The sequence below is a fragment of the Selaginella moellendorffii genome, unplaced genomic scaffold, assembly GCF_000143415.4.
Source record: "Selaginella moellendorffii unplaced genomic scaffold, v1.0 SELMOscaffold_44, whole genome shotgun sequence".
Lineage (NCBI taxonomy): Eukaryota > Viridiplantae > Streptophyta > Lycopodiopsida > Selaginellales > Selaginellaceae > Selaginella > Selaginella moellendorffii.
The window spans coordinates 1,316,866-1,343,165 of record NW_003314305.1 but is presented as its reverse complement, the minus strand read 5'-3'; the positions used below and the strand labels follow the sequence as shown (position 1 = coordinate 1,343,165).

Genomic DNA, 26,300 nt, shown 5'->3' with positions numbered 1-26,300 from the left:
CACAAAGCACCGGAGGATCATCACCAGTGTCGGTCGCGGGAGGAAGTGTCTCGTAGACCAGAAACTTGTCCCCGACTGCATGGACATTCCACTGCTTCTGTCCCCTGTGAAGATGGAGCTCGCGCCTGTATTGCTTGTGACCCAGAATCGGACCCACGTAGTTGCCTTCCTGCTCCTCGGCTGTGTAAGGCTTCTTCCCGAGCTGGTGTTGGAGTGCTACCCACTGCCCACTGATTCTATCCAAGCCTGCTTGAGGGTCTGCGCGAACAAAGCGTTCCTGCTCTCGACTTAGTCGCGGACGAGGCGGCGGCCTCAGCTTCCTACCATACTTCGTCTTCACGTAGAGATCGTCGTCACGGCACAGGTCTCTGATCGCAGCAATCTGTTCCTTCGTCCAGTAGAAGCGAGGAAGGGGCTGAAACTTGGCACCCATCTCTGTTGCTAGCTAGCTAAACCCCGAAAACCTTACCTTTATGAGAAAGCTCATCTTTCGATTAAAGAATGTTCCTTCTCTGCTAGAAAATACAAAGGTTCAGAATCCGGACATGCAAGAGAAAGTACTTACAAGGAATCTATAGGCAAGCGTTGGCCTGTAGTCGCAAGAGCCGCGATTCAGCAGCAGCACCAGCAGCTTGAGCCGGAGTTAAATCTCGGAAAGTATCAGGAGTAGAACAAGTGGGGGTGTTCTCTTTCGGTTCGTCCCAAGCTAGTAAGCTGTTCATGTCATTTGCTGAAAGAGGCTGCTCTTTTTGTTTCATTGGAAGGAGGTTCGTCTTCTGCTGGTTCATTTTGTAGATGTTCTCCTCCACAGTGTTACGTATCTGGAAATGTCGTCAGTAATTGGAAAACAGAAGAAACGTACGTAACTTACAATGAATCTATGTACAAGTGTCTTTAGACGTTGGCCAATCCGGTGGACTCGATTGATAGCCTGAGCTTCTACTGCCGGATTGAGCAAAGGCTCCACCAAAATAACGTGTTGGGCCTCTATTAAGTTCAGGCCATTGGCACCATGTTGTATGGGCAGTAACATGACTTGGACGTTCTCCTTCTTAAATTCCAGGATGGAAGAACCCATTTGCCTGTGAAAAACACAAAACGAGCAAATGAGTAAAAGTAAAACAGATTATCGATGTTACCTGCGCTGCTTTAATCGAACCCAGCTGAGCTTGTTGCTCTTCAGTGCGTGTTCTAACAAGTCCAGCACTTCTTGCCACGTCGAGAACACAAGAATTTTCACAAACGGATCGTCTTCTTTCAGACTAAGAATTCTCCTGACGACAGCTTCAATCTTCAAATTGCAAAAAAATTAAAATAAACAGCAGACGACAAAGCCAGATTACCTTTGTTCCGTACGACCCTGCCACGGTTATAGATTTTTCTTCGTCCTCTTCTTCTTCCTGGAGGTTTTCCGCAATTTTTGAAGAAGTCCCTTCAGCATTGGCATAAGCAATATTAGAGACATAAGTCTGTTGTCTGCACGTTGGACATGCAATGCGCTTGAAATCAGCACCGTTCGCTGGTGCTTTCTGGCGGTTCACAATAAGATTCAAACCTGCGAAATAAAACGAAGATTTGCTCAGGAAACCAACAAGGTAAGACACCGAAAACTTACACTTGCCACAAAGCAAATGGCCGCACGGAAGGACCATTGCTCCAGATTCTATGCCATCGTGGCAAACTGGGCAAATTTCTCCTTCCAAACTGTTATGCCCCTCGTCCTTCTTATTCCTTAGACCCTGCAATCCGGAAATGAGAGGAAGCTGCGAATAAAAGAAAACTTAAGCCTAATACCTTCAAGTATCTGAGCTGCCTCTTCACACGAGATAGATTCTCAACAGCAACAAATTTTTCGTTGGTAAGCTCCGCGTTTCTAATTGCAATCTCGTAGCCTTCATCACCAAAAGGATTGCCGTCTGCAGCCTTGGCACCTTGCAAACATAGCCTTGTTGTCGACATGCTCAGCTCGTCCAATGCAGTTAGAACTAATTGTTGTGCTGTTGTCAAGCGTCTCGCCGCTGCATATTCGCTACGCAATGCCTGAATTGACACGGTTTGTCAAACAGACGTACAAATAAGCACAGGAGTGTTTACTTCAAGATACTCGAGATGCTTCTTTGCGGCTTCTATCTCATCCTCCTCAAGGTTCGTTTCCGCTTTCATGTATGCAAGCAAAATCTTTAAAACCATTTCCGTTTCAGAACATCTGTGCGTAACCTGTGAAAAGAAATATTTAAGCTCGAAGCAAAGAAAAACAAAAGAAAAAAGTTAGAAAAACAAAAAGAAGTTGCCTTACCGCAGCTACTGCTGCTCCTTTTCTCCTGCCTGTGTTCGTCTCAGTTTCCTTGTTTCCCTTAACCAGTGAACGTACTTGAGAAACAAAGGCGTCTTCTGCAGTGACAATGCCATCTAATTCAGCTGCTCGGGACGTCAAGTAAAATAGCCTATTTGCATATTTCTGTTTATCCACACTGACAATGTCAGAAACCACACAAGAAAGAACTAGATTGTACCTGAAACATGAGATCAATCGCACAATGAACACAAGTTATCCCAGTGTGTCTAGGCTGGCACTGGGAACATTGTCCAGCGCGCTGCACATAATCGGGATTCGGATTCTGCATCCCGCCATCCACTTCAAGCAAGCGACTCAGGACGTGGTCACGAGTCTCATGGATAGCATCCAACTCCTGGCTTAGTAAGAACTTGAGGCCGTTGAGGTCGTGGTATCTACATGCTCACTAGATTACCTCCCGAGAAAGATAAGGAAAACATACCTTAGAACAAGACTAGAAGCATTCCGACCACCAGCACGATTTACATCTTCCAGCCCGTGCTTTATTCGTTCCAATAGGTGGTCACTTCGTTGGCTCGATGATTGAACCCATGCAAAAGCATCTAGCCACCAGCGGCTCCATCTTGAAGATTTATCATGAGACTGAGCAGAAGCAATCTGCAGGATAAAGAAGGGCCACATGAAAAAAACATTGAAAAGAAATCAATAATACCTCTTTGTGTGCAGCGTAAAAGTCTTGCTGAGCCGCAGCAAGATTTGCATACTGGCCACTGACGTACTTCTTTCGTAATTCGTCGCATTGACTGATCAGCATATCATCCCTCAGAGTTCTTGGAATTTTGCTCAATGCGTCATCCTTGCAGTTTCTGAGTGACTCTTCCAAATTGTGTAAAATATGCACTTTCTGAAGCGGATCAACTTCAAAATTAGTCGCATTTTCCTCCGTGGCTGCTAGTGCTTCTCGGTAAATGGAGACAGCCATGGGGATGTTTTCCTCGATAATCGCCAGACCTGCCAGTCCGTTCAACGAAGCAACAAGATCTCGTTGAGCTTCTTCTCCTTCAGTTTTAGCTTTCTCAATTAAGACCTGAAGAAGAAAACAAGTAAATAGCTATAAGAACTCTAATACCAAGGTTTCTTACCTCCAAGACTTCATCCATCGGCAGTGGTGATGCCTGCAACGAGCGTACTCCCGAACTCCCCACTTGAGGATGGCAACAAGCTTGTCGCAGCCTCAACAAGGGGTTCATTAACTTTGAGGCATCCATATGATTTAGAGGTCGACCATCACCTAATGAGTACTTCTCAATAACTTCTCTGGCTCTCTTCACGCATTGCTCGTGTTGTTGCCTATAAAAGTGGTTCTCAACACCCGAAAACTTGAGCCACGTAATTCGCTCTTCTTGAGGAGGAATATCTAGCTGGTCTATGACATCGATCTTCATAGACCGCCACATAATCTCACGGAAAAAGAAATGAACAAAGTCAACTGCTCCCATTTTTCCTTCCTGGAGAGCAACGAGTGTTACTTACAATAAAAAGAAAAAAACACACAGTACCTCGTAAGGATGTTTTATGGCTTGCTGCCACCAAGTATGATTGTCAAACGGCTCCGCTTGAAGAAATCTAAGCAAGCCATACAAATCATCCAGCCCCCGTTGAATGGGCGTTCCGCTAACACACCACTTGTTCTCCGCATGCAGCCTCATAGCCATTTCAGTTGCTTTAGCAGTACTAGACTCCACCATCTGTGCTTCGTCCAAGCAAATTCTCCACCACTTCAATCTTGTGAGAGGGGTGGCAATCACGTGGTACCTGAGAATACAAAAAGTTGACCAATCGACATAAAGAAAACAAGAGAAAGTTCATACTTTTTCTCAAACCGTAAAGTTTGTTGGTTCTCTTCTTCAATATCGTGGCATAAATCTGCCTGAAGAACATCGTAGGTAGTAATTACCACATCTGCTGCTGCCAAATCGTGTGCTCCGACCTTTCTCAGACAAGAATTTTTTTCTCCCAATGTGATGCAACCCCGTCTCACACCTTCGTAAACTAGAACTTTCACTGCATCCAGTTTTGTGTGCCTAGAAAAAGACGCAATCAGTATTTTCAAGGAAGAGAAAATATTGCAAAGTACCTGACGATTTCTTCCTGCCACTGCTTCAGTATCGCCGTGGGACAAACTATGAGAGTAGCCCCACACACGCCTTCAACCTCCGTGCTTGCAATCACCTCAAAGCATCCATCGCAAGCAAAAGCGTTGTCATCTTCGTCTGCTTCCTTGCTCTTCCTGGTCTTCTTCTTTTTTGGAGGCGAATAGCCAACGCAAGATGTATGCTGCCAGACATGGCAATGATCGCACTGAACCATCATGCCGCCAGCGTCATCATCGCCGCAGATGCATTCAACTCTCTCGTTCTTACGGTCATCCAGCCTGTGCTGCAGTTTCTCAACCGCAGGCTCCCACATTGCAGGTCCTTCGTGTCTGTTTGCTAGAATGCAAGCCAGCACCTCGACAGTTTTTCCAAGCCCCATTTCATCTACAAGTACAAAATAAAACTGTAAGAATATTTCGACAAAAGAATCCAGCGTACCAGCTAGTATGCCCCCACGAACATAGCTACAACAATCTCGAGGCTCGCGAGAAACCATCCCACTGCAAGACAATGAGAAAACAAATTCACTGACCAACAATGCAAAAGAGAGATGGCGTACTTGAAAACGTTGTAGTAGAAAGACTTCTCTTTATCCAAAGACTCCACTAATACCCAAAGCGGGTGCCTCTTTCGCACGACTTCTTCCACGGCCGGGTCGGCTGTTTCTCGCTGAACCATCCAAAACACTGCTTGTTGTTGGTAAGTTCTAAGTTCCGGCAATAGCCCCTCAAGAGCCACGCTCCAGCATGGCTCATCTCTGCAATGATAAGTATCAGCAACAAAAGAATTTCGACGAAGAAAGAATCACACCTTTGCCTCTGGACTCCTCGGTATAAGCTCGAAGGATCAAACACCTCATTCTGGCTCTTACTTCTTGTCTCGGGGCCGTAGAAGAAATCGATAGAGAGCTCCGGCCTCAACCAAACGATCAAACTCTGAAGAGATCTTCGCAGCATATGGCTTGGTTCCTCTTCACATGCCAGAAATAATCCACTGGTGATAAAAACTCGGACTCTCTCAGCTTCGTACCTTAAGCCTGCGAACCTCTTCTTCACAAGCAAGACCAAGCTCGAGTAGATCTCTTCCGCACAATCCAGCTTCCCAGAGATCACACGTTCCTCCTGGAAAACCTCCAGCGACAAATCGTCCACTACTCCCAGCTGACCGAATCTTGAGGCGCTGCTTGAGAACCGGAGCCTCACCCCTGGAATGCCGCCGCTCGAGGATTCCAGCAGGGAGACTGAAATATCCTCCAGGGCAATTTCCCCAATCTCTGCGTCCTTCTCTCTGTCGATCGACACTGACACTACATCCTGCCATTTCTTGCTCACCGATTCCACGGATTTCTTCCGGCGCTTCGTCGGCGGCTCATCGATGGGAGATTTGGATGCCTTGAGAGGCGCGTTCTGCTTGCGCCTCGCCATGTTTCCACGCTACCTATATAGATTATCAAAATTTTAGGGTTCTTCCGGAGATTAGGGTTTAGCTAGGCGCGAACGACCATGGAGGCGCGGAGGGAGCGGCGTGTGGAATCGCTGGGATGGCTCACCGAGTCGTCGGTGATGCCCAAGAAGCAGAAGGTGATCGAGGGCGTGGGGGCGGGCTCCATTGTGGAGCTCCGGGCGCAGCTCTATCAAACCCAGGAAGCAGTCAAGCAGGGCGATTCTACCGTGCTTGTTCGCTCCCGGAAGAAGAGTGATCTCTTCAGCAAGAAGAATCCTGGCGTGGATGATCGCGAGACGAGGTACATTTTTTTTTCTTCCCTGTTTCTAGCTCCTAGTTCACGATTAAAGTTTCCAAAAACTTCTTTAATGCGTAGCTCTTAGCTCCTAGCGTTTAAATTCTTCCTTTTCAGTCTTGTCTCCTCGATTTCTCCATGGATGTCCTTTCATGTCTGAGTTTGTTCTCCAGTTCTTGTGACTTCTTCTTTCTCATTTCATACTCGATACTTTCATAACACTCGTATAGTTTTTGATTTCCAGGGACAAGCTCATCTTCAAACAGGAGAGAGATGGCACCGCGAGCTACGAAGCGCTCGAGAAGAAAGCTCAATTGTATGACAAGCTGGTAAGGGGAGAGCTCCCCGACGAGGAAGAAAAGGAGAAGTACAGTGTGGACTTCCTCCGCAAGGGATTCCTGGAAGACGAAAAGGAAGAGATGGAACGTAACAGGAGGGGCGAGACTTCAGCCGACGACGACGAGCCCGAGAGCCTGTCCGACATGAACTTCTTGCCGGGGAAGCCAACTTACGGTCCCAACCACAAGGAACTAGTGAGGTAAGAGCACAAGTTCTTCGTGATCCAGAACTAAAAAAAACCTCTTTTTTGTTTGCCTGTCGCTACAGGGAAGTGAATCGAGAAACGGTGGAAGCGCGGGAGAAAGCTGCGGAGCTCAAGCAACGAAGGCAGAGCATTGCAGAGAAACAAAGGGCGAGGCTCAGAAAGGCGTTTGTCAAGAAGGAACTCGAGAAGCACAAGTCCAGTGCTGCGAATTCTCACGCCCCACCAGCAGAGCCTCTTCAACAAGAGCAACAAGCGTGAATTCTCGGGAGGCTGAATTCTATGATTAGTAAAAGCCTTAAATTCCTAAACTTAATAACAAAGATTACAAAGGTGCTGAATCCAGGAAGCTTGCAATCCCAGAAGTGGGCTCCTATACCTCCACCGAGCACAAGATGTTTCACTACATGGGCCGCAAGGTAATGCTGGATGTCATCGAATTCATCTTGGACTCCGATGATCATATGTGGGAGCTGAAAAGCGTTTTCAAGGTTTTGGGAGCGCTTGAGCGGAAGGTTTACGTTGTGTTTGATTTTGGGCACAAGCTCAGCTCTGAAAACACAGGCTGCGAAGCTGAGAGAAAAGCCAGGCTATCTGAAGGCGTTTGCTCTTGGCCTTATTGCCGAACGGACAGAGCTGGCGACTATGAAGCTCAGATCGGAGGAAGTGGCCCGCTGGGTGAATGCTATCGCCATCGACACCAACTTCTCTCGCATAGGTTGGAATGCTGAAGAGGCGACGATTCTCGCACTGAAGTTCCTGGAGCCCAGAATAGAGTAGACCATGCGATAGATGTCAAGTCGGAGAAGGTTGTGCGGTTCCGGGAAGATTTTCGAAGAAGTTACCCGCCGGTTGCAAGGAGTGGCACCGATCAAGCTTACGCATATGGGAGCGGATGTATATTATGTGTCGCGGGACTGGATTATCCATCTTCCTGCGGGAATTCTTGGGATCTTCCTCTTCGCAGTGCTCCTCTCCGACGGAACACGAGTCGCAGATCCAAACATCGACCTTCCCCGCGTCCCCAAGCGTGATGCACTTTTGGTGGTCCGAGGAGTGGCAAAAGTCGCGCTTTGCTCGTGCCTGTGCCACAAGCCGAGCAGCAGTCTGATCTGGGTAACCTCTTCAGGTCGATCACCTCGAGACTCTCGTGAACGTCTGCAAAGCTCATGACGAGCTGAAGAGGCGATTCTGATGTTTCCGCATATGTCCACATCTTGTCCGTGTGTGTTATCCAGCACCGTAGCGTCTTCCTCGTTTCCTCCCCCTTGAAGAGCTCATTCGCAACTTCTAAAGTGCGACGATGGTGCTTCATGGCCTTGGTAGCGTCCATGATAGAACTTATAGTATACAACTAACAAACTTCTTTGTACGCGTGGCTGTTCAACACTGACAAGTTCTCTACATATATGTTTGTGCCACCATGAAGAACAAATAAACATCTTGAACACTTTCAATGTAACTGTGCCTTTTCGATTCGCTTCTGCCTCTCTCTGCTTCGCTTCCGTAATATGTCTGAGAACATATCGCAAGGCACTTCCATGGACACCAAGGGCAAACATTACCATAGGAATCCGGACTTTCAATGTTGCTGTGCGAGATGAGGCTTGTCACGCACTGTCGAAATGTATATGTTGATCTCATTGGGATGAAAACGAAAAGATGGCACTTCGACACGAACTTCTTGCCAGCAACCACAAGGAGCGAGTGAGGTAAGGCCACAAGTTCTTCATGATTCATAACTTAAAAGAAGTAAACCGAACGGCCGAGGCGTTTGTCAAGAAGGAACCCGAGCAAAAATGCAGTGCTGGAAATCCTCACGGCCCTCCTGCGGAGCCTCTTCAATCCACCTAAAAAAGGCCCGTCTTCTTGACTATCAAAAAGAGGGATTGAGTCACGAGGCAATCAAATTTCAAGAGATTCTGTAATAGGTGCAGAAACTACAACGGCATTCCTCCAGTCTGGTGAAGCATGGCATCTATTTCATCGCCATCTTCCATTTCCAACTACAAAGAACAATCAAGAAAAAAAAAAGAAAAGGAAAAGAAGAAACGCTACCTCCTCTGGTGTTTGATCCTCACGGAGCCTTTTGCCATCTAGAAGAAACGCTATCGAGTCCGGTGCCACCGACATTCGCTCGCAATAGGCCTTCATAAGCTTCGCCAACCGCGTGTTACGCCTGATCGAGAAGCAAATCTCGTTTCCATCCTACAAGATCATCAAACAAGCAAGAGAAACCAAGAGATCCAACCCCTGCCAGTGAAATCAATGGCTTCTTTTACCTGGCTCTTCACTTTGAGATTCATGTGATCGCCAGGCTTTTTCTCTGGCTTCACGTCCGGCGTCTCGCTCGAGCCCTCCATTAGAGAGAAAAAAAAACCCTGATTTTCTTTCTCTTTATTTACATACAAGAAGGAAAAGTATAGCTACGATGCCGTTGATTCTTTGTTAGATTTCTCTGCTTTGAATGCCTGATCGCTCTTCTCAAAGATAGTTGCGCGGCGATTGTAATCCTCGGGGGATTTGCTGTTATCCTTTTTCATCACGATCTCTTCCAAGTATCCCAATCGATCAGCAATCTTGGCTGGAACAACCGAAGGCAAAAATTCGATCTTTGGTCAAGAAAAACGCTTACCTGGATCTTTTGTTTTCGATCCCTCGTCGCATTTTGATTCGCTATTCCCCAAAGTTTTCTTGGATTTCTCCTGCTCGTCTGGAATCGCCGTGGCCCAGACTCTCCAGTCTCGTCCGGAGGAACCGGGAAGAAAAGCACTGGCATTCTCTCCGCCGGGGGAAGAATCCGGGGTCTCTGGAGTGCTAAAAACTGGATTTTTACCTCCGTCTGGAAGAGTTTCCTGGAGCAAGTTCTTCAGATTCTCCCCGACTGCCTCCGAGTTCCCTGTAATCGACTCTGCTGCGGCCTGGACTCCACTCCCGCTCGCCGCGAGCTTGTCATTCAAGAGATACTGCTGCTCGATATCGTCCAGATCTTTCTCCCGCCTGGAATCGAATGCCTCGGACCCAACCTTTCCAGACTCTTGCTCGTTGTTTTTATGGTCGGTGCCAGTGAAAGTTTCCAGCACTTCGGTCGCATCACTTCCCCCAGTGTCTTCCAAACTCCCGCGAGAAATCCACACTGGACTCTTCTCTTCCCCCTCCGTCTCCACCGATTCGTGATTCTTTCCGTCCGCTAGATTGCCTCGGACGTCGATTCCACCTCCATCTTCCATACTGTCTCGAGAAGCCAGCGCGTCCGCGTCGTCCAAAGCAATGCTCTCGCTTTGATTCTACCCACAGAACAAAGAAATAGAAGAAATGAGAATTCTCCAAGCTCGATCAATCGATCGATCGATCAACGTACCTTGCTATTCGCCCTGACGCAACTCGTTCCAGCACGCATCCAAAGCGATGGCGCCACAAGTCGCGAGCAGCAGCGCCCACAGAAAACCCTCTTGGATCCTAGCCCCGATCTCAGTTTCGTTCCACTCGATCCAATCCCGAATGCGCTCGCAGCAGCACTAGCATTGATCATCGCCATTGCCAGTTGCCCTAAGAAGCTCGATTGGAGCCCTAAAAAACCAGAGAGAATTGTGGCGCGAAAGTGAGCCTACACGTGGCGATACGTGGCAGCACCATATGGCAGCACATTAGGTTGAGTGGATAGATTGGATTTGTGTTTAATTAATTGGCTCTATCTCTAATGACTTCTATGTCCATTTCGGTTGGATCGGTTGCTTGAACTTCATAGTGGATTCCATCGAGTTCTCGCCGGATCCTGTCCTTGGAGCTCGCGTAGATCATCTTGTTCTTCACTCTGGAAAGATCTGGGGACCTGAGAAAAAGAAAGATCGCAATGAATTTCTATAAAGATTCTAAGAGAGAGCTTGAGAAAAGTTTGAGAAAATGCTAGCGAGCGAGGAAGACTGTCTGGCCCATCGAAACGAGCAATGGAGCTAAGATCCATCTAGAAGCTCTAGAATCGATCCTTCAAGTTTTAGCTATAGCTAGAGAGAACGTCTAGCGAGGAAGAGATTGAGAGAATTGCGAGAAAGACTGCCTGACCCAAACGAACAATGGAGCTAAGATCCATCTATAAAGCTCTAGAATCTATCCTCCAAGTTCTAGCTGAGAGCTTGAGAAAAGTTTGAGAAAATGCTAGCGAGGAAGAGATTGAAAAGAACTGCGAGCAAAGACTATCTGAGAGAGATATCACTCTATCGAGCACGCTATCAAAGAGGAAAGGAATGGAGACATACCATGCAATGAAAAAAATCTTGCTCTTTTGGCACAAATCCTCTGTCACGAAATCGAAATCGAAGACGGCATACCGGCAATCGCTCTCTGGCAAGCACGCTGCGAAATCATCGTAGCTCTCGGCAGGAGCGCCCGTCTTCTCCACCACGACCTCGTTGGTGGCGTCGTCGATCTTGAAGATGAGGTAGCGGTACGCCTTCTTCCTCTGAAGCTCCAGGAATTTGTTCTTGCACTCGCCACTCACGGCCATTCCAGAGCCTGCATTTCCCTTCAAGAACACGAAATCCAGCTAAGCAAACCCCGATATTTCGCGAGATCCACACCATACCAGGCCAGCGCTGAGCGATCGCCTCCAAGAAGCCATAGGATTCACCTCAAAATCTCTGCAACAAAAGAGAAGAAATGCTGGAGATCGCTCCAGACCTAGCTGCGATGATCTTATTCCGGGACGCCGGCCCCGAAATTCGACGCGCTTCGCGAAAGTGTTGGCATCGACTAGCTAGGGCGAGGACCTCCACTAAGCGATCGAATATTCGTACTGATTAAAGTGATCAAAACTTTTCCCTTTTACTTTACTCGCTAATCGAACACTTCACTGAGGATTTAATATTTGAATAAAATTTACTTTTACTACTTTAATTTTATTTTAATCTGTTGTTAAATCGAATATTCATATTGGTTAACCAACCTAAAACACATTAATTTAGATTATTCGTATTATACTACACTAAGACCTAGATTAACATATCTTTTTAAATTTCCTTTAAACCATCATTTTAACACTAGAAATTGATTGGATTTAATGATGGATTAAAGGAAATCCAAACTGCAATTAATTGAAAGCTCTTACGCAAGAATGGTTTGCACGAATCCATTTCTTTCCGCACATGTAGCAAAACTCATAGTCGCATCTGCAAGAAAGTTTTTTTAAAAAAGCTCCAAATTTAAAGAGAAAAAGAAAAATTCACATACTTGCATTTAATGTGTTCGCATCCACCGTCACGCTCGATAATCCGCCCACACCTCTCACACTGTGCCCACTGCTTTCTCTTTGCCAGCGTGTGCAACATCGCGCCTTCCACGTCACGCAGGTGGGCAGGAAGCGCCTGAAACGTGTCACACGACATGTCGACATGCCATGCCACGTTGCACCGCAAGCACATCTTATTCTCGCATCTGGAACACGTCACACAGGCCCGAGCAGACGCGGATGCCGAGCTGGACGATGACGTGGAGTCGGATACCTCCAGCTCCCGCCTGTCCATCATCTCGGAGCAGTCCTTGTACGGACAGTACACTTTATACTCCGCCGGGATGCTCAAGTCCTTGACGCGCTTGGCCAGCATTTCCAAGGTCTTCTCGGAAAGCAAACGCCCACACTCTTCGTCGCTGAAACTCACCGCGCAGTTCACCGCGGGGCACCGGATATTCACCTCACCCTGCGTCACTTTCACCGCGGCGTGCCGCTCCACGCAGTGGACGCAGAACCGGTGGTCACACCCCGACACCGTGACCATCTCGCTGGAAACCGGTTCTCGGCGCAGATGGTACACACATCGGTGACGTCCGCGGCCGGTACGGGCGGCATATTCTCTCCCACGGGTGGCGCATATTCCCCGCAGTACCCCACGTCGTCAAACTCCACCGGCAGCGGCTCGTCCGCGCGCCGGTAGTGCGTGTCCCCCAACACGTTCCAGTGCCGGTGGAGATCCTCTGCGAGCCGTCGGTCGTGGTCCAGCTGGCGCAATCGACGGCTCTCCCTGCGCTGCTCCAGCTCCGCCAGCCGCCGGTCGGCCTCCTCCTGCTGCCACTTGATGACGTCGGCCAAGTATACGCGAAGAACAGCGGCGACGTCGGAATCTAACGATTCCATCCTTGATTCCATGCTGGATGCTGCGTGATCGTCTCCCCCAAATCCCTGCTGCTGCGAGACTTGGATCGCTTCCATCATCTGCAAGCCAAAAGCGAGAATGTCATCCGCCATTGCAATGGAGAGAGAAGAATGAGGAGAACTTTAAAAGATAGCCCTGGACCCAAAGAAGAACGAGAATCTCCAAAAAATAAATCCAAAAAAAGAAGATTAAAACAAAAAGGAGTTTCCGACCTGCCGGAATCGAACCAGCGACCTAAGGATGTCTGGATCACTACAGTCCTCCGCTCTACCAACTGAGCTAAGGTCGGATTGCTGAAAAAAACCAGTTTTTTTTCCATCTCCAGGTTTAGTTTTACCAATTTTACCAAACGTTAAAACTTCTCTACAAAACTTGGTCTCACAGAAAATTTCTATTCATCGGTCACGCAGCCTTCGGAGGCGGACTTCACATTCTTGATGTACTGCAAGGAAATCAAATCCACCGTGAAAACTTTGACAGCTTTTTATTTGCTTTGTTCTTACCTTGTATAGCGTTCCACGAGTTGCCTTGAGAGGTGGCGCTGTCCACGCTTTCTTTCGTGCCGCAAGCTCGTCCTCGGCCACGCCGAGATCAATCAGTCGCTTCTCAATGTCAAGAGTGATTCTATCTCCATCTCGGACTAAGGCGATTGGACCCCCAACCTGGAAATCACACAACATGAATTTAACAAATAGAGACGAAATGAGCTCGTTTGTATGAGTACCTGGGCTTCTGGACAAATGTGTCCAACGACAAAACCATGAGAACCTCCTGAAAATCTCCCATCCGTGAGGAGAGCTACTTCCTGGAAAGAAAGGAGTGAGATTTTCATGGCGAAACATAGCAAACGAACTTTACACACCTTCCCCAAGCCAGCACCCATGATCGCACTTGTAGGAGTTAGCATCTCAGGCATTCCCGGACCACCTTTGGGACCTTCTCCCCTGATAACAATCACGGAGCCCTGAGTATTTCACCGATCACCAGTGATTATCATATCTTGCTTTGGACAGAGAGAAAAAAGTAAACCTTGAAGCTTTGAGGATTCTCAGACAGCGCTGAAAGCATAGCTTCTTCGCCTTCGAAAACCCGAGCAGGACCTGGCAAGCAAAAAGCTCGTAAGTAGTAAAAAGAAGAACAAACAACAAAAATGCATTTCCACCTGAAAAGTAAAGACCCTCTTTCCCAGTGATTTTTGCAACGGAGCCCTCGGGAGCCAGGTTTCCATACAAGATCTGTATGTGGCCAGTCGACTTGATCGGCCGATCTAGTGGATGTATGACATCCTGTAAAATAATTTATGTCAAGGGAAACACCAGGATAATTTTTAAGTTACCTGTCCCTCGCTCAAGGGCGGGCAGATGGATATATTTTCCGACAAGGTCTTGCCAGTCACTGGACATACCAGAAAAGAGAGAGAGAGAAACAAAAAAAAAACGTTACTTTGCGCAAGATCACTCCATTTCTTGAAGTTACCAGTGATGCAGTCGCCATTGAGGTAGCCCTCTTCAAGCAGATACTTTAAAACGCCAGGCGTTCCACCAATCTGTGACATCGCAATATATTGTGAGTCACCACAAAACTGGGAATTACAGACCTTATGCAAGTCCTCCATTACATACTTCCCGCTGGGTTTAAGATCAGCGATAAACGGAACTTTGTCACTAACTTTCTGAAAGTCGTCCAAGGTCAGTGGCACGTTTACTGACCTGCGTAACTAGCGAAACTCAATGACAACCAGAAAGATCAGATTTTCACTACCTCGCAATTGCGATCAGGTGTAGCACGGCATTTGTCGATCCTCCCAGCGCCATTACGACGACCATGGCATTGTGAAGCGACTCTTTCGTGATTATGTCTTTCGGTTTCAAGTCCATCTTCAGCAGCTCCAGCAAGTGTTTTCCCACCAGTCGGCATTCTTGTAGCTTCAGAGGGTCTTCAGCTGGAATAGAAGAACTGCATTTACAAAAGAAAAAACAAATAAATAATATCGGAAAACACGTAAAAGACTAAGAGAGAGACCTGTAAGGAAGGGACATGCCTAAGGCTTCAATGGCGCTGGCCATGGTATTTGCCGTGTACATTCCACCACAAGCTCCAGCACCTGGACATGAATGTTGCAAAACTTTCAGTCGCTGCTCGTCAGAAATGTGACCACCAACATATTCTCCGTAGCTCTGTACGTTAAGAAAAATAAACCGAGAAGACAACGAAAACACAGCATAGGCTTCGTTTATGCGACCACCATGAGAAAAACAAAGACCCAGAAATACCTGGAAAGCTGACACTATATCGTACGTATGCCCGTTCACGATTCCTGGCTGAACCAACACTTTCAGCAAGCACGAACAAAAGAAACCAAAAAGAAAGAGAAAACTTACTTTGATAGTTCCTCCGTAAACCATAATACTTGGTCGATTCAGCCTTCCCATTGCAATGAGAGTTCCTGGCATCTATAAGCACAAAGAAAGAATGAGAAAACAAAAAAGAAACAAGAGAGAGAAAGGAGAGCATAGAGAAGTTTTCGAAAGAGCTTGCTCGATCACCTACATTCTTATCGCAGCCTGGAATGGAGACATTGGCATCGTACCACTGTCCACCCATGACGGTCTCGATGCTATCAGCTATCAAATCCCGCGACTGCAAGCTATAGCACATCCCTTCGGTCCCCATCGATATGGCATCGCTCACCCCCACGGTGTTGAATCGAAATCCCACCATGCCAGCCTCGCGCACGCCCTCCTTGACAGCCTCGGAGAGCTTGAGCAAATGCATATTGCAAGTGTTGCCCTCGTACCACACCGAGGAGATCCCGACCTGCGCCTTGGCCATGTCCTCGTCGCGCAGCCCCACGCCATAGAGCACGGCCTGCGACGCGCCCTGGGATTTGGGCTGCGTCACGCGGCTGCTGTAGCGATTCAACACGATCGCGTGCTCGCCGGCGCCCTGCTGCCGCGATGGAGCGGCGATCTCTGTGGGGGAGGAGCTCACCGATGCCCTGGCGATGGAGGACGGCGCCGCATTCTTGCGAGGGATTGGCCGCGCCGGGCCGAGAGCGCTCCCCAGTAGCTGTGCCATTTTCTCCCCAGGATTTAGGGTTTTGGACCCTTTAGGGTTTAAGATTTGGACCTTTAGGGTTTATCTCTACCTTTATGAAATAATATAATTAGTTATAGTTATAGTCATTAGTAATTAATTATACTTATTATTAGTTAATTAAAATTATATTTAAATTTATAATGACAACTGTGTATGAATGACATGATCGATCAAAACGTCCAGCTCCAGGTAATTCTTCGCTCCTACTTTCTTTTCAAACGAAAAAGGTGGCGAACATTCCAAACTTTCTCCATGTCCTTCGTACTTGGGTACTGTATGGTCGGCAACTGCATTGACTAAGTTTTTCCATAGAGATATACGTGGTCTTCTGGAACGCGTCTAAAAGACAAGACAAGCTTTTGAAAGCCGCGACGATCTATAACTCTAAAGCGATGAATCCAAAAGAAACCTTTTGACAGAAGGGAGAAGTCTAGCAATCTAGCTCACACTCCAGGCTTCTTACACTGGAAAAGTGTGCAAATAAATACACAATCACAGCGTGTGTAGAACGCTCTCTTTACTTCTCCTTGCTTTGCAATGGGGAGGCCTCCTCGCCGGAACAAAGAGGGACTCACGAAAGGCCCCTGGCAGCCCGAGGAAGACGAGAAGCTCGTCGCTTACGTTCGGAAACACGGTCACGAGAATTGGAGAGCGCTACCGGAGAAAGCAGGTGAATCGATTTCTCACATCTTCGTCTCATAGTTTCTCTTGGATCTTGCGAGCAGGACTTAATCGCTGCGGCAAGAGTTGCAGGCTGCGATGGACGAACTATCTCCGGCCGGATATAAAACGAGGCGGGATCACAGCCCAAGAAGAGGTTCTCATCATCTGGCTGCATTCAATCCTGGGTAACCGGTAAGAGTTTGTAGAGTTTTACCTAGTTCTTGCGTTTCTCACTTTCAGGTGGTCCGTGATCGCATCGCACATTCCTGGACGAACTGACAACGAGATTAAAAACCACTGGAATACACACCTCAAGAAGCAACTGTTACAGATGGGGATTGATCCATTGACTCACAGATCCTGTGGTTCTGTTCTTCCTGATGGCAGCTATTTCCACCTCGACGCTTGCTTCAATCCTGAGGATTTATCTGGTTACCAGGTGCGTCACCTTTCAGCAATGGATGGATCTTTCTCATCGTCCGAGAGAGGAGGTACTAAACGAATGTTAGAAACGATGGAATCCAGCGAGTTTTGGACGACCATTTTAAAGGCTGTTGGAATGTGACACTGTATTCTCGGAATGATCTGACCTTCTGGAGAAGAAATAAGAAGCGTCAGTAATCATACGAATAAAACTCGCTTACCATCGTGCTACTTCCAGTTGAGAACAAATGCATATCCTCCAAGCTTTACCACTGTAATCTCTCCGGGCTAGATCTTGTAAGAAACGTCTCAAACGGTTCTCGGCACGGATACATTTCGTTGATTGATGCTCCCACAGCGGATCCTTCATTGGAAGCTTGTCTCTCATGGAAATCCTTTCCTTGAGATTCTTTATAAGCCACCAGAGCTCCTGAAACACGAAAGAAACGTATTTAGACTTTATCACAAAGACAACCTCACCTCTCTGTCAAACATCTTGTATGGTAGATTTCTTTTCCAACTAACTCATTCTAACCAAATTCAACTCCTACTACTACCTACTTGGTTCTCATGTAAACTATATATAAAACCACTATCAAGATTATATAGTTCTTCCTCTCTCTCAACAATAGTGGCAACTACTACAGTAAGTTGGATAAGCTCATGGTGCATTGTTCCATCTAAGAAAAATCATTCCAGGCTTTCGAAAAGGTGATGCATACCTCCTTGTCTCTAATTCCTCCAATCCTCTTGATAGCGGGCTCTTCGCGTTGCAGGCTGTGCAAAATATACTCCACCAGCTACATTTACATAAGAACATCTATCATCCATCGCAAGAAAGAACGAGTTCTCACCCAAGTAGTCGTAGAGTCTTCGCTTTCCAACTAAAACTCCAGTGGCTTCCATCTTCTGGAAGAAGGAACAAAACGACCATTTTTTTAGATAGATTGTGACGATCGAAGGGAGAAAAACTACCTGGAACGTCTGTACAGAATCATAGCATTCGTCCGGTAAGCATCCCCAAAGAACGAAAAAGAAAGGGAAAAACAGAAGCAAAAATGGAACCAAAGAAACAAAGAAACAAGGAAAAAAAATGGAAGGGAACAAAGAACAAGAAAAATCAGTCGTTTTGGATGGCCATATACAAAGACCCAATCATCCAGCGGCTTCTTTGGTGCCAATGGCGGCTTCACGGGAATCCCCGCCCCCAATCTTCGGCCGCTTGAATCTCTCGAGCAGCGCGGCATACCTCCAATCCAATCCGTCAATGCGCTTCTCCAATCCAGTCGTGGATCGTCCTCCCCCACCCTAGCGCGGGAAAATCACTTGGAGATGTCTTTCAATCCAGCTTCTCACTGCCGCCTGTAAGAGAGAATTTTCAGGATTGGAGAGTTCGATCACACGGTACAAACCAGCGATTGCTGCCAGGCGCCGACAATGCGCTTCCGTGGTCGCCATAAAGACCTTATTAGAGTTCTTCCAAGAATTCTCAAGTGTGTTCGTCAATCCCGCGGCGTTGGAGGCCCCGATTCAGCACGCGACTGGCAAAGGCGAGAGAAGTCCTTTCCGAGTTTTCGATTTTGATGGGTGGGGCAGAGGAGGCCGAGAGCGATGAATTCTACGAGCTAACTCCGGAAGATTATGCCCGATTGGTGTCCAAGAAAAGAAAAGGTCGGCAGGTTCGATCGTGTTGGTTTCTTCCATATGATCTTTCACTCAAAGTTTCCTTTTTTTTGTTTTCCTTCCAGAGAGATTCTTGAAGACAGCAAAAAGCCGTGACGCTGAGGCAGCAGCTCGTAGATCCAAGTTTGCTAAGGTAATGAAATTGTCACTCCATGGATCGTCTGACTTACATGCTTTTCTCCTTGCAGGCCACACTTCGTGTCCGGTTCCTGGATAGCATCATGGTTGAGGCCGATTTTCGTCCTCTAGATCTGGTTGTGTAGCTTGTTACAATGCTGGAAAAATTGCTACTACAGCCAGAGATCTGTGTAAGTTCTCCTTCCAAAACTCTTTTTTTTGTTCTAGTTCGCAGATGGTCTTTGGATCTCATTGTTCTCCGGGACTCAAGTTCATTGGCCTGCTTGCGAGCATACAGCGGTGGAATGCAAGTATCTCACATATGTCTCACTCGAAGCTTTGTTTGATCTTTGATGCATATATAGGTGCAAGTGTTCCCAGTGGAAGAGTGTTCCAAGGAGGATACATCAACGTTGATGGTGACGTAATCGATCACGAAGGAACTGTCAACGTGAGTTCGTTTTCGTTTTTTTTGTTCATGCTAGCTGCAAATGCTATCAGCAGCCAACATTATCGACATGTATGCCTGAATTATCAACAGGCATGCATATGATCAGTGTACAAAAATGTTTTTGGTTCTCCTGGTGCGAATTTGTTGTTTAACGTACTTCTGACGAGCAGCGACTGAAAATTTGCAGCATTCATGTCCAGGTCCTGAGCTTGCAGTGGAATATACATGGCTGGCCAGTGCCAGTGAAGCCTGGGTCCTTCAGTCTCTGTCTCTTCTCGATAGATCTTGTCCATTCCAAAGCACTTGATGGAGTTGCTAGTCTCTTGACATGCCATTGTCCTCGTAATGGGACTGGGTTTGATCTGCCAGTGACGATTCCCTACCATTGCATTGCTTGCCTTCGCCCAGAGCTCACTCTTGTTGTCCTGGGCTTCACCTTTTGTATTATTCCAGTTAAAGGATTTTAGAAAGCTGTGACATTCATTAGAAAAGTTTCTATTGCCCAGAAATGTTTGGTAGTTTGGTAGCCTCTGTGTTATCTGTTTTCACACTGGCTAAGCATGACAATGACAATATGTTTTATTATTGATCTTTGAATTTCACAAAACAAAATGCGATGCTCTACAAAATCTATCATAGAACAATCTTAACTCTCAAGGACATTCTTAAAGTGCTTTGCAATTATTGCCATTGCCGCCTCATCATCCCCACTGTCCTTACCATTTTTGTCATCTTCACCATTATCATTATTTTCGCCATCACCACCCGAAACTATCAATGCCAACCGCCAAAGGCTCACTGCCAAACATACCGAAACCGTCAATGCTAGCTGTTAACGGCTCACCATTAGACTCGCTGGAACTGCCATCACTAACTGCCAAAACTGTCACGTCACTGATTCCAGGTACTACAATCTCCTTGAAAGAGCCTCAAAAGGTGATTTTTTGAATTTTTTCTTAAATGCTTTTTGAATGTCAAAACGCTTACTCAATAGATTCGGTCGGAGTGCGGGAAAAATCAAGACTTACATGAACAGTAAATATTGGAAGATGTCTCTATACATTACATTCGAGGATTCCCATGGAGGCCTCGAATGTAATGTGCCACCATCGGGTTCTAGCTCAACTATTTTCCAATACCTTTTATTCATATAAATTTTGAATTTCCCCCACTTGCAATCAAAAGTGTATTCAGGATCATGCGTTCCAACCGACTTGAGTAAGCGTTCAAACGTTCAAAGAGCATTTAAGAAAAAGTTAAAGAAATCACCTTTCGAAGTTTTTCCCAAGGACACTATAATGCCTAGAAATAATGATTTTGACAGCTGGTGTTGGCAGTTCCGACGAATCTAGCGGTGAACTGTTAGCAGCTGCCACTGACAGTTTCAATGAATCTAACGGTAAACCTTTGGCAGCTGAAACTGGCAATTCCGGCAAGTTGGGCAGTGATGGCAAAGATAACAATAATGGTGGAAAAAAACAAAGATGATGAGGACGGCAGGGACGATGAGGCGGCAATAACAATAATTGCAAAACAGTTCGAGAATGTCCCTAAGAGCTGAGATTGTTATGTGATCAAAAGCAAAAAAAACGAACAACCTGGAAAACAAAAGATAAAGAAATGGGAAGTAAGGAACAAAGAGTAAAAGGAGAAAAACCTTGTCTACGGTGACATAGTTGTCATTCTTCAACTGCTCCAGGAATGCAACCAGCTTGCAAGCTTCCTCCCATTGCCCAACATGGTCGCTGGTGGGAAAGAAGTGCTCCACCTTAGCAGAGAATTGCTGCATCAGGACATCACACACACAAACAAAATCATTGAAGCACAGAACTGATGGAGAAGATAGGATAGAATCTATGAGAGCTTCTACATGCTAACACTCACTACCCTAGAAACAAGCAAAGAGACCGAGCGAGTGGGGAGAAGTTGCTTATATCATATCAAGAAATGAGCTCGTTTGTGTGAGTACCTGGGCTTCTGGACAAATGTGTCCAACGACAAAACCATGAGAACCTCCTGAAAATCTCCCATCCGTGAGGAGAGCTACTTCCTGGAAAGAAAGGGAGTGAGATTTTCATGGCGAAACATAGAAAACGAACTTTACACACCTTCCCCAAGCCAGCACCCATGATCGCACTTGTAGGAGTTAGCATCTCAGGCATTCCCGGACCACCTTTGGGACCTTCTCCCCTGATAACAATCACGGAGCCCTGAGCATTTCACCGATCACCAGTGATTATCATATCTTGTTTTGGACATAGAGAAAAAAGTATACCTTGAAGCTTTGAGGATTCTCAGACAGCGCTGAAAGCATAGCTTCTTCGCCTTCGAAAACCCGAGCAGGACCTGGCAAGCAAAAATCTCGTAATTAGTAAAAAGAACAAACAACAAAATGCATTTCCACCTGAAAAGTAAAGACCCTCTTTCCCAGTGATTTTTGCAACGGAGCCCTCGGGAGCAAGGTCTGTATGTGGCCAGTCGACTTGATCGGCCGATCTAGAGGATGTATGACATCCTGTGAAATATTGTGTCAAGGAAACACCAGGCTGAATTTAAGTTGTTACCTGTCCCTCGCTCAAGGGCGGGCAGATGGATATATTTTCCGACAAGGTCTTGCCAGTCACTGGACATACCAGAAAAGAGAGAGAGAGAGAAACAAAAAAAAAAAACGTTACTTCGCGCAAGATCACTCCATTTCTTGAAGTTACCAGTGATGCAGTCGCCATTGAGGTAGCCCTCCTCAAGCAGATACTTTAAAACGCCAGGCGTTCCACCGATCTGTGACATCGCAATATATTGTGAGTCACCACAAAACTGGGAATTACAGACCTTATGCAAGTCCTCCATTACATACTTCCCGCTGGGTTTAAGATCAGCGATAAACGGAACTTTGTCACTAACTTTCTGAAAGTCGTCCAAGGTCAGTGGTACGTTTACTGACCTGCGTAACTAGCGAAACTCAATAACAACCAGAAAGATCAGATTTTCACTACCTCGCAATTGCGATCAGGTGTAGCACGGCATTTGTCGATCCTCCCAGCGCCATTACGACGACCATGGCATTGTGAAGCGACTCTTTCGTGATTATGTCTTTCGGCTTCAAGTCCATCTTCAGCAGCTCCAGCAAGTGTTTTCCCACCAGTCGGCATTCTTGTAGCTTCAGAGGGTCTTCAGCTGGAATGGAAGAACTGCATTTACAAAAGAAATAACAAATAAATAATATCGGAAAACACGTAAAAGACTAAGAGAGAGACCTGTAAGGAAGGGACATGCCTAAGGCTTCAATGGCGCTGGCCATGGTATTTGCCGTGTACATTCCACCACAAGCTCCAGCACCTGGACATGAATGTTGCAAAACTTTCAGTCGCTGCTCGTCAGAAATGTGACCACCAACATATTCTCCGTAGCTCTGTACGTTAAGAAAAATAAACCGAGAAGACAACGAAAACACAGCATAGGCTTCGTTTACGCGGCCACCATGAGAAAAACAAAGAACCAGAAATACCTGGAAAGCTGACACTATATCGTACGTATGCCCGTTCACGATTCCTGGCTGAACCAACACTTTCAGCAAGCACGAACAAAAGAAACCAAAAAGAAAGAGAAAACTTACTTTGATAGTTCCTCCGTAAACCATAATACTTGGTCGATTCAGCCTTCCCATTGCAATGAGAGTTCCTGGCATCTAAAAGCAAAAAGAAAGAATGAGAAAACAAAAAAGAAACAAGAAAGAGAAAGGAGAGCATAGAGAAGTTTTCGAAAGAGCTTGCTCGATCACCTACATTCTTATCGCAGCCTGGAATGGAGACATTGGCATCGTACCACTGTCCACCCATGACGGTCTCGATGCTATCAGCTATCAAATCCCGCGACTGCAAGCTATAGCACATCCCCTCGGTGCCCATCGAGATGGCATCGCTCACCCCCACGGTGTTGAATCGAAATCCCACCATGCCAGCCTCGCGCACGCCCTCCTTGACAGCCTCGGAGAGCTTGAGCAAATGCATATTGCAAGTGTTGCCCTCGTACCACACCGAGGAGATCCCGACCTGCGCCTTGGCCATGTCCTCGTCACGCAGCCCCACGCCATAGAGCACGGCCTGCGACGCGCCCTGGGATTTGGGCTGCGTCACGCGGCTGCTGTAGCGATTCAACACGATCGCGTGCTCGCCGGCGCCCTGCTGCCGCGATGGAGCGGCGATCTCTGTGGGGGAGGAGCTCACCGATGCCCTGGCGATGGAGGACGGCGCCGCATTCTTGCGAGGGATTGGCCGCGCCGGGCCGAGAGCGCTCCCCAGTAGCTGTGCCATTTTCTCCCCAGGATTTAGGGTTTTGGACCCTTTAGGGTTTAAGATTTGGACCTTTAGGGTTTATCTCTACCTTTAAGAAATAATATAATTAGTTATAGTTATAGACATTAGTAATTAATTATAACTGTAATAATTATACTTATTATTAGTTAATTATAATTATATTTAAATTTATATGATGTATGAATGACATGATCGATCAAAACGTCCAGCTCCAGGTAATTCTTCGCTCCTACTTTCTTTTCAAACGAAAAAGGTGGCGAACATTCCAAACTTTCTCCATGTCCTTCGTACTTGGGTACTGTATGGTCGGCAACTGCATTGACTAAGTTTTTCCATAGAGATATACGGCAGCGATGACATGGTCTTCTGGAACGCGTCTAAAAGACAAGACAAGCTTTTGAAAGCCGCGACGATCTATAACTCTAAAGCGATGAATCCAAAAGAAACCTTTTGACCAAAGGGAGAAGTCTAGCAATCTAGCTCACACTCCAGGCTTCTTACACTGGAAAAGTGTACAAATAAATACACAATCACAGCGTGTATAGAACGCTCTCTTTACTTCTCCGTGCTTTGCAATGGGGAGGCCTCCTCGCCGGAACAAAGAGGGACTCACGAAAGGCCCCTGGCAGCCCGAGGAAGACGAGAAGCTCGTCGCTTACATTCGGAAACACGGTCACGAGAATTGGAGAGCGCTACCGGAGAAAGCAGGTGAATCGATTTCTCACATCTTCGTCTCATAGTTTCTCTTGGATCTTGCGAGCAGGACTTAATCGCTGCGGCAAGAGTTGCAGGCTGCGATGGACGAACTATCTCCGGCCGGATATAAAACGAGGCGGGATCACAGCCCAAGAAGAGGTTCTCATCATCTGGCTGCATTCAATCCTGGGTAACCGGTAAGAGTTTGTAGAGTTTTACCTCTAAGTTCTTGCGTTTCTCACTTTCAGGTGGTCCGTGATCGCATCGCACATTCCTGGACGAACTGACAACGAGATTAAAAACCACTGGAACACACACCTCAAGAAGCAATTGTTACAGATGGGGATTGATCCATTGACTCACAGATCCTGTGGTTCTGTTCTTCCTGATGGCAGCTATTTCCACCTCGACGCTCGCTTCAATCCTGAGGATTTATCTGGTTACCAGGTGCGTCACCTTTCAGCAATGGATGGATCTTTCTCATCGTCCGAGAGAGGAGGTACTAAACGAATGTTAGAAACGATGGAATCCAGCGAGTTTTGGACGACCATTTTAAAGGCTGTTGGAATGTGACACTGTATTCTCGGAATGATCTGACCTTCTGGAGAAGAAATAAGAAGCGTCAGTAATCATACGAATAAAACTCGCTTACCATCGTGCTACTTCCAGTTGAGAACAAATGCATACCCTCCAAGCTTTACCACTGTAATCTCTCCGGGCTAGATCTTGTAAGAAACGTCTCAAGCGGTTCTCAGCACGGATACATTTCGTTGATTGATGCTCCCACAGCGGATCCTTCATTGGAAGCTTGTCTCTCATGGAAATCCTTCCCTTGAGACCTGAAACACGAAAGAAACGTATTTAGACTTTATCACAAAGACACACTCACCTCTCTGTCAAACATCTCGTATGGCAAACAATGGATGTCATTCTGAATGTTCAAGTTTCCGGACATGAGGCCACCAAACCATCTGTTTTATAGATTTCTTTTCCAACTAACTCATTCTAACCATAGTTCTTCCTCTCTCTCAACAATAGTGGCAACTACTACAGTAAGTTGGATAAGCTCATGGTGCATTCTTCCATCTAAGAAAAATCATTCCAGGCTTTCAAAAAGGTGATGCGTACCTCCTTGTCTCTAATTCCTCCAATCCTGTTGATAGCGGGGTCTTCGCGTTGCAGGCTGTGCAAAATATACTCCACCAGCTACATTTACATAAGAAGATCTATCATCCATCGCAAGAAAGAACGAGCTCTCACCCAAGTAGTCGTAGAGTCTTTGCTTTCCAACTAAAATTCCATCTTCTGGAAGAAGGAACAAAACGACCATTTTTTTAGATAGATTGTGACGATCGAAGGGAGAAAAACTACCTGGAGCGTCTTTACAGAATCATGGCATTCGTCCGGTAAGCATCCCCATCTGCGAAACAAAGAACGAAAAAGAAAGGGAAAAACAGAAGAAAAAATGGAACCAAAGAACCAGGAAAAAAACATGGAAGGGAACAAAGAACAAGAAAAATCAGTCGTTTTGGATAGCCATATGCAAAGACCAACCTCTTCTTGAGCAGCGATTTGCATTTCCTAGTCGGCTCGAAATCCCCCTCGGGATCACTCTCAATATCCCAATCATCCAGCGGCTTCTTTGGTGCCAATGGCGGCTTCACGGGAATCCCCGCCCCAATCTTCGGCCGCTTGAATCTCGCGAGCAGCGTGGCATACCTCCAATCCAATCCGTCAATGCGCTTCTCCAATCCACTCGTGGATCGTCCGCGATCATAAACCCTAGAAATAATTTCCCCCCACCCTAGCGCGGGAAAATCACTTGGAGATGTCTTTCAATCCAGCTTCTCACTGCCGCCTGTAAGAGAGAATTTTCAGGATTGGAGAGTTCGATCACACGGTTCAAACCAGCGATTGCTGCCAGGCGCCGAGAATGCGCTTCCGTGATCGCCATAAAGACCTTATTAGGGTTCTTCCA

General features: G+C 46.6%; 9 protein-coding genes, 1 long non-coding RNA gene, 1 other non-coding gene and 1 pseudogene across 11 annotated transcripts; 3 read left to right on the top strand and 9 right to left on the bottom strand.

Annotated features, from left to right (window-relative positions):
• Positions 1-470: 470 nt before the first annotated feature.
• LOC9648089 (E3 ubiquitin-protein ligase SHPRH) lies at positions 471-5,879 on the bottom strand. The gene is made up of 19 exons (XM_024685413.1): positions 5,263-5,879; positions 5,012-5,209; positions 4,891-4,952; positions 4,434-4,836; positions 4,168-4,380; positions 3,856-4,111; positions 3,439-3,804; positions 3,009-3,383; positions 2,778-2,953; positions 2,514-2,730; positions 2,297-2,458; positions 2,095-2,217; positions 1,795-2,040; positions 1,616-1,739; positions 1,344-1,555; positions 1,140-1,291; positions 872-1,082; positions 566-821; positions 471-512 (listed from the first exon to the last, which is right to left on the bottom strand). Exons 1-18 carry the CDS (start codon positions 5,874-5,876, stop codon positions 573-575), a joined length of 4,359 nt encoding a protein of 1,452 aa, XP_024541181.1. The 5' UTR covers positions 5,877-5,879; the 3' UTR covers positions 471-512; positions 566-572.
• A 53-nt stretch (positions 5,880-5,932) lies between these two features.
• Positions 5,933-7,083, top strand: LOC9647731 (uncharacterized protein At4g18257). The gene is made up of 3 exons (XM_002980419.2): positions 5,933-6,196; positions 6,435-6,728; positions 6,797-7,083. The coding sequence occupies exons 1-3, from the start codon at positions 5,955-5,957 to the stop codon at positions 6,990-6,992; spliced, it is 732 nt and encodes a 243-aa protein (XP_002980465.1). The 5' UTR covers positions 5,933-5,954; the 3' UTR covers positions 6,993-7,083.
• A 1,549-nt stretch (positions 7,084-8,632) lies between these two features.
• Positions 8,633-9,102, bottom strand: LOC9647730 (small ubiquitin-related modifier 1). Its single transcript, XM_002980268.2, has 3 exons — positions 9,014-9,102; positions 8,790-8,939; positions 8,633-8,737 (listed from the first exon to the last, which is right to left on the bottom strand). Exons 1-3 carry the CDS (start codon positions 9,092-9,094, stop codon positions 8,672-8,674), a joined length of 297 nt encoding a protein of 98 aa, XP_002980314.1. The 5' UTR covers positions 9,095-9,102; the 3' UTR covers positions 8,633-8,671.
• Positions 9,102-10,275, bottom strand: LOC112350017. Its single transcript, XM_024685456.1, has 3 exons — positions 10,093-10,275; positions 9,367-10,018; positions 9,102-9,315 (listed from the first exon to the last, which is right to left on the bottom strand). Exons 1-3 carry the CDS (start codon positions 10,267-10,269, stop codon positions 9,158-9,160), a joined length of 987 nt encoding a protein of 328 aa, XP_024541224.1. The 5' UTR covers positions 10,270-10,275; the 3' UTR covers positions 9,102-9,157.
• Positions 10,276-10,383: 108 nt separating this feature from the next.
• LOC9647729 (actin-depolymerizing factor) lies at positions 10,384-11,502 on the bottom strand. Its single transcript, XM_002980267.2, has 3 exons — positions 11,314-11,502; positions 10,988-11,253; positions 10,384-10,563 (listed from the first exon to the last, which is right to left on the bottom strand). The coding sequence occupies exons 1-3, from the start codon at positions 11,347-11,349 to the stop codon at positions 10,413-10,415; spliced, it is 453 nt and encodes a 150-aa protein (XP_002980313.2). The 5' UTR covers positions 11,350-11,502; the 3' UTR covers positions 10,384-10,412.
• A 1,581-nt stretch (positions 11,503-13,083) lies between these two features.
• Positions 13,084-13,166, bottom strand: TRNAY-GUA. The gene is given in 2 exon segments: positions 13,084-13,119; positions 13,130-13,166. It is a non-coding gene; the product is annotated as a tRNA-Tyr (tRNA).
• A 1-nt stretch (position 13,167) lies between these two features.
• On the bottom strand, positions 13,168-15,991 carry LOC9648088 (dihydroxy-acid dehydratase, chloroplastic). Its single transcript, XM_024685455.1, has 14 exons — positions 15,428-15,991; positions 15,259-15,330; positions 15,151-15,198; positions 14,900-15,054; positions 14,639-14,833; positions 14,475-14,586; positions 14,354-14,423; positions 14,214-14,272; positions 14,040-14,163; positions 13,907-13,977; positions 13,740-13,841; positions 13,602-13,682; positions 13,381-13,539; positions 13,168-13,319 (listed from the first exon to the last, which is right to left on the bottom strand). Exons 1-14 carry the CDS (start codon positions 15,953-15,955, stop codon positions 13,269-13,271), a joined length of 1,827 nt encoding a protein of 608 aa, XP_024541223.1. The 5' UTR covers positions 15,956-15,991; the 3' UTR covers positions 13,168-13,268.
• Positions 15,992-16,488: 497 nt separating this feature from the next.
• On the top strand, positions 16,489-17,333 carry LOC112350018 (transcription factor MYB106-like). The gene is made up of 3 exons (XM_024685458.1): positions 16,489-16,646; positions 16,702-16,831; positions 16,880-17,333. Exons 1-3 carry the CDS (start codon positions 16,514-16,516, stop codon positions 17,202-17,204), a joined length of 588 nt encoding a protein of 195 aa, XP_024541226.1. The 5' UTR covers positions 16,489-16,513; the 3' UTR covers positions 17,205-17,333.
• Positions 17,334-17,356: 23 nt separating this feature from the next.
• LOC112350020 lies at positions 17,357-18,536 on the bottom strand. Its single transcript, XM_024685461.1, has 5 exons — positions 18,475-18,536; positions 18,038-18,424; positions 17,917-17,946; positions 17,785-17,862; positions 17,357-17,492 (listed from the first exon to the last, which is right to left on the bottom strand). The coding sequence occupies exons 2-5, from the start codon at positions 18,307-18,309 to the stop codon at positions 17,474-17,476; spliced, it is 399 nt and encodes a 132-aa protein (XP_024541229.1). The 5' UTR covers positions 18,310-18,424; positions 18,475-18,536; the 3' UTR covers positions 17,357-17,473.
• Positions 18,537-20,238: 1,702 nt separating this feature from the next.
• Positions 20,239-23,659, bottom strand: LOC9648087 (annotated as a pseudogene).
• A 517-nt stretch (positions 23,660-24,176) lies between these two features.
• Positions 24,177-25,105, top strand: LOC9647726 (transcription factor MYB106). The gene is made up of 3 exons (XM_024685457.1): positions 24,177-24,334; positions 24,390-24,519; positions 24,571-25,105. Exons 1-3 carry the CDS (start codon positions 24,202-24,204, stop codon positions 24,893-24,895), a joined length of 588 nt encoding a protein of 195 aa, XP_024541225.1. The 5' UTR covers positions 24,177-24,201; the 3' UTR covers positions 24,896-25,105.
• Positions 24,881-26,272, bottom strand: LOC9647725. Its single transcript, XR_002993616.1, has 7 exons — positions 26,231-26,272; positions 25,877-26,180; positions 25,694-25,742; positions 25,583-25,627; positions 25,212-25,528; positions 24,975-25,161; positions 24,881-24,923 (listed from the first exon to the last, which is right to left on the bottom strand). It is a non-coding gene; the product is annotated as an uncharacterized LOC9647725 (long non-coding RNA).
• Positions 26,273-26,300: the final 28 nt, after the last annotated feature.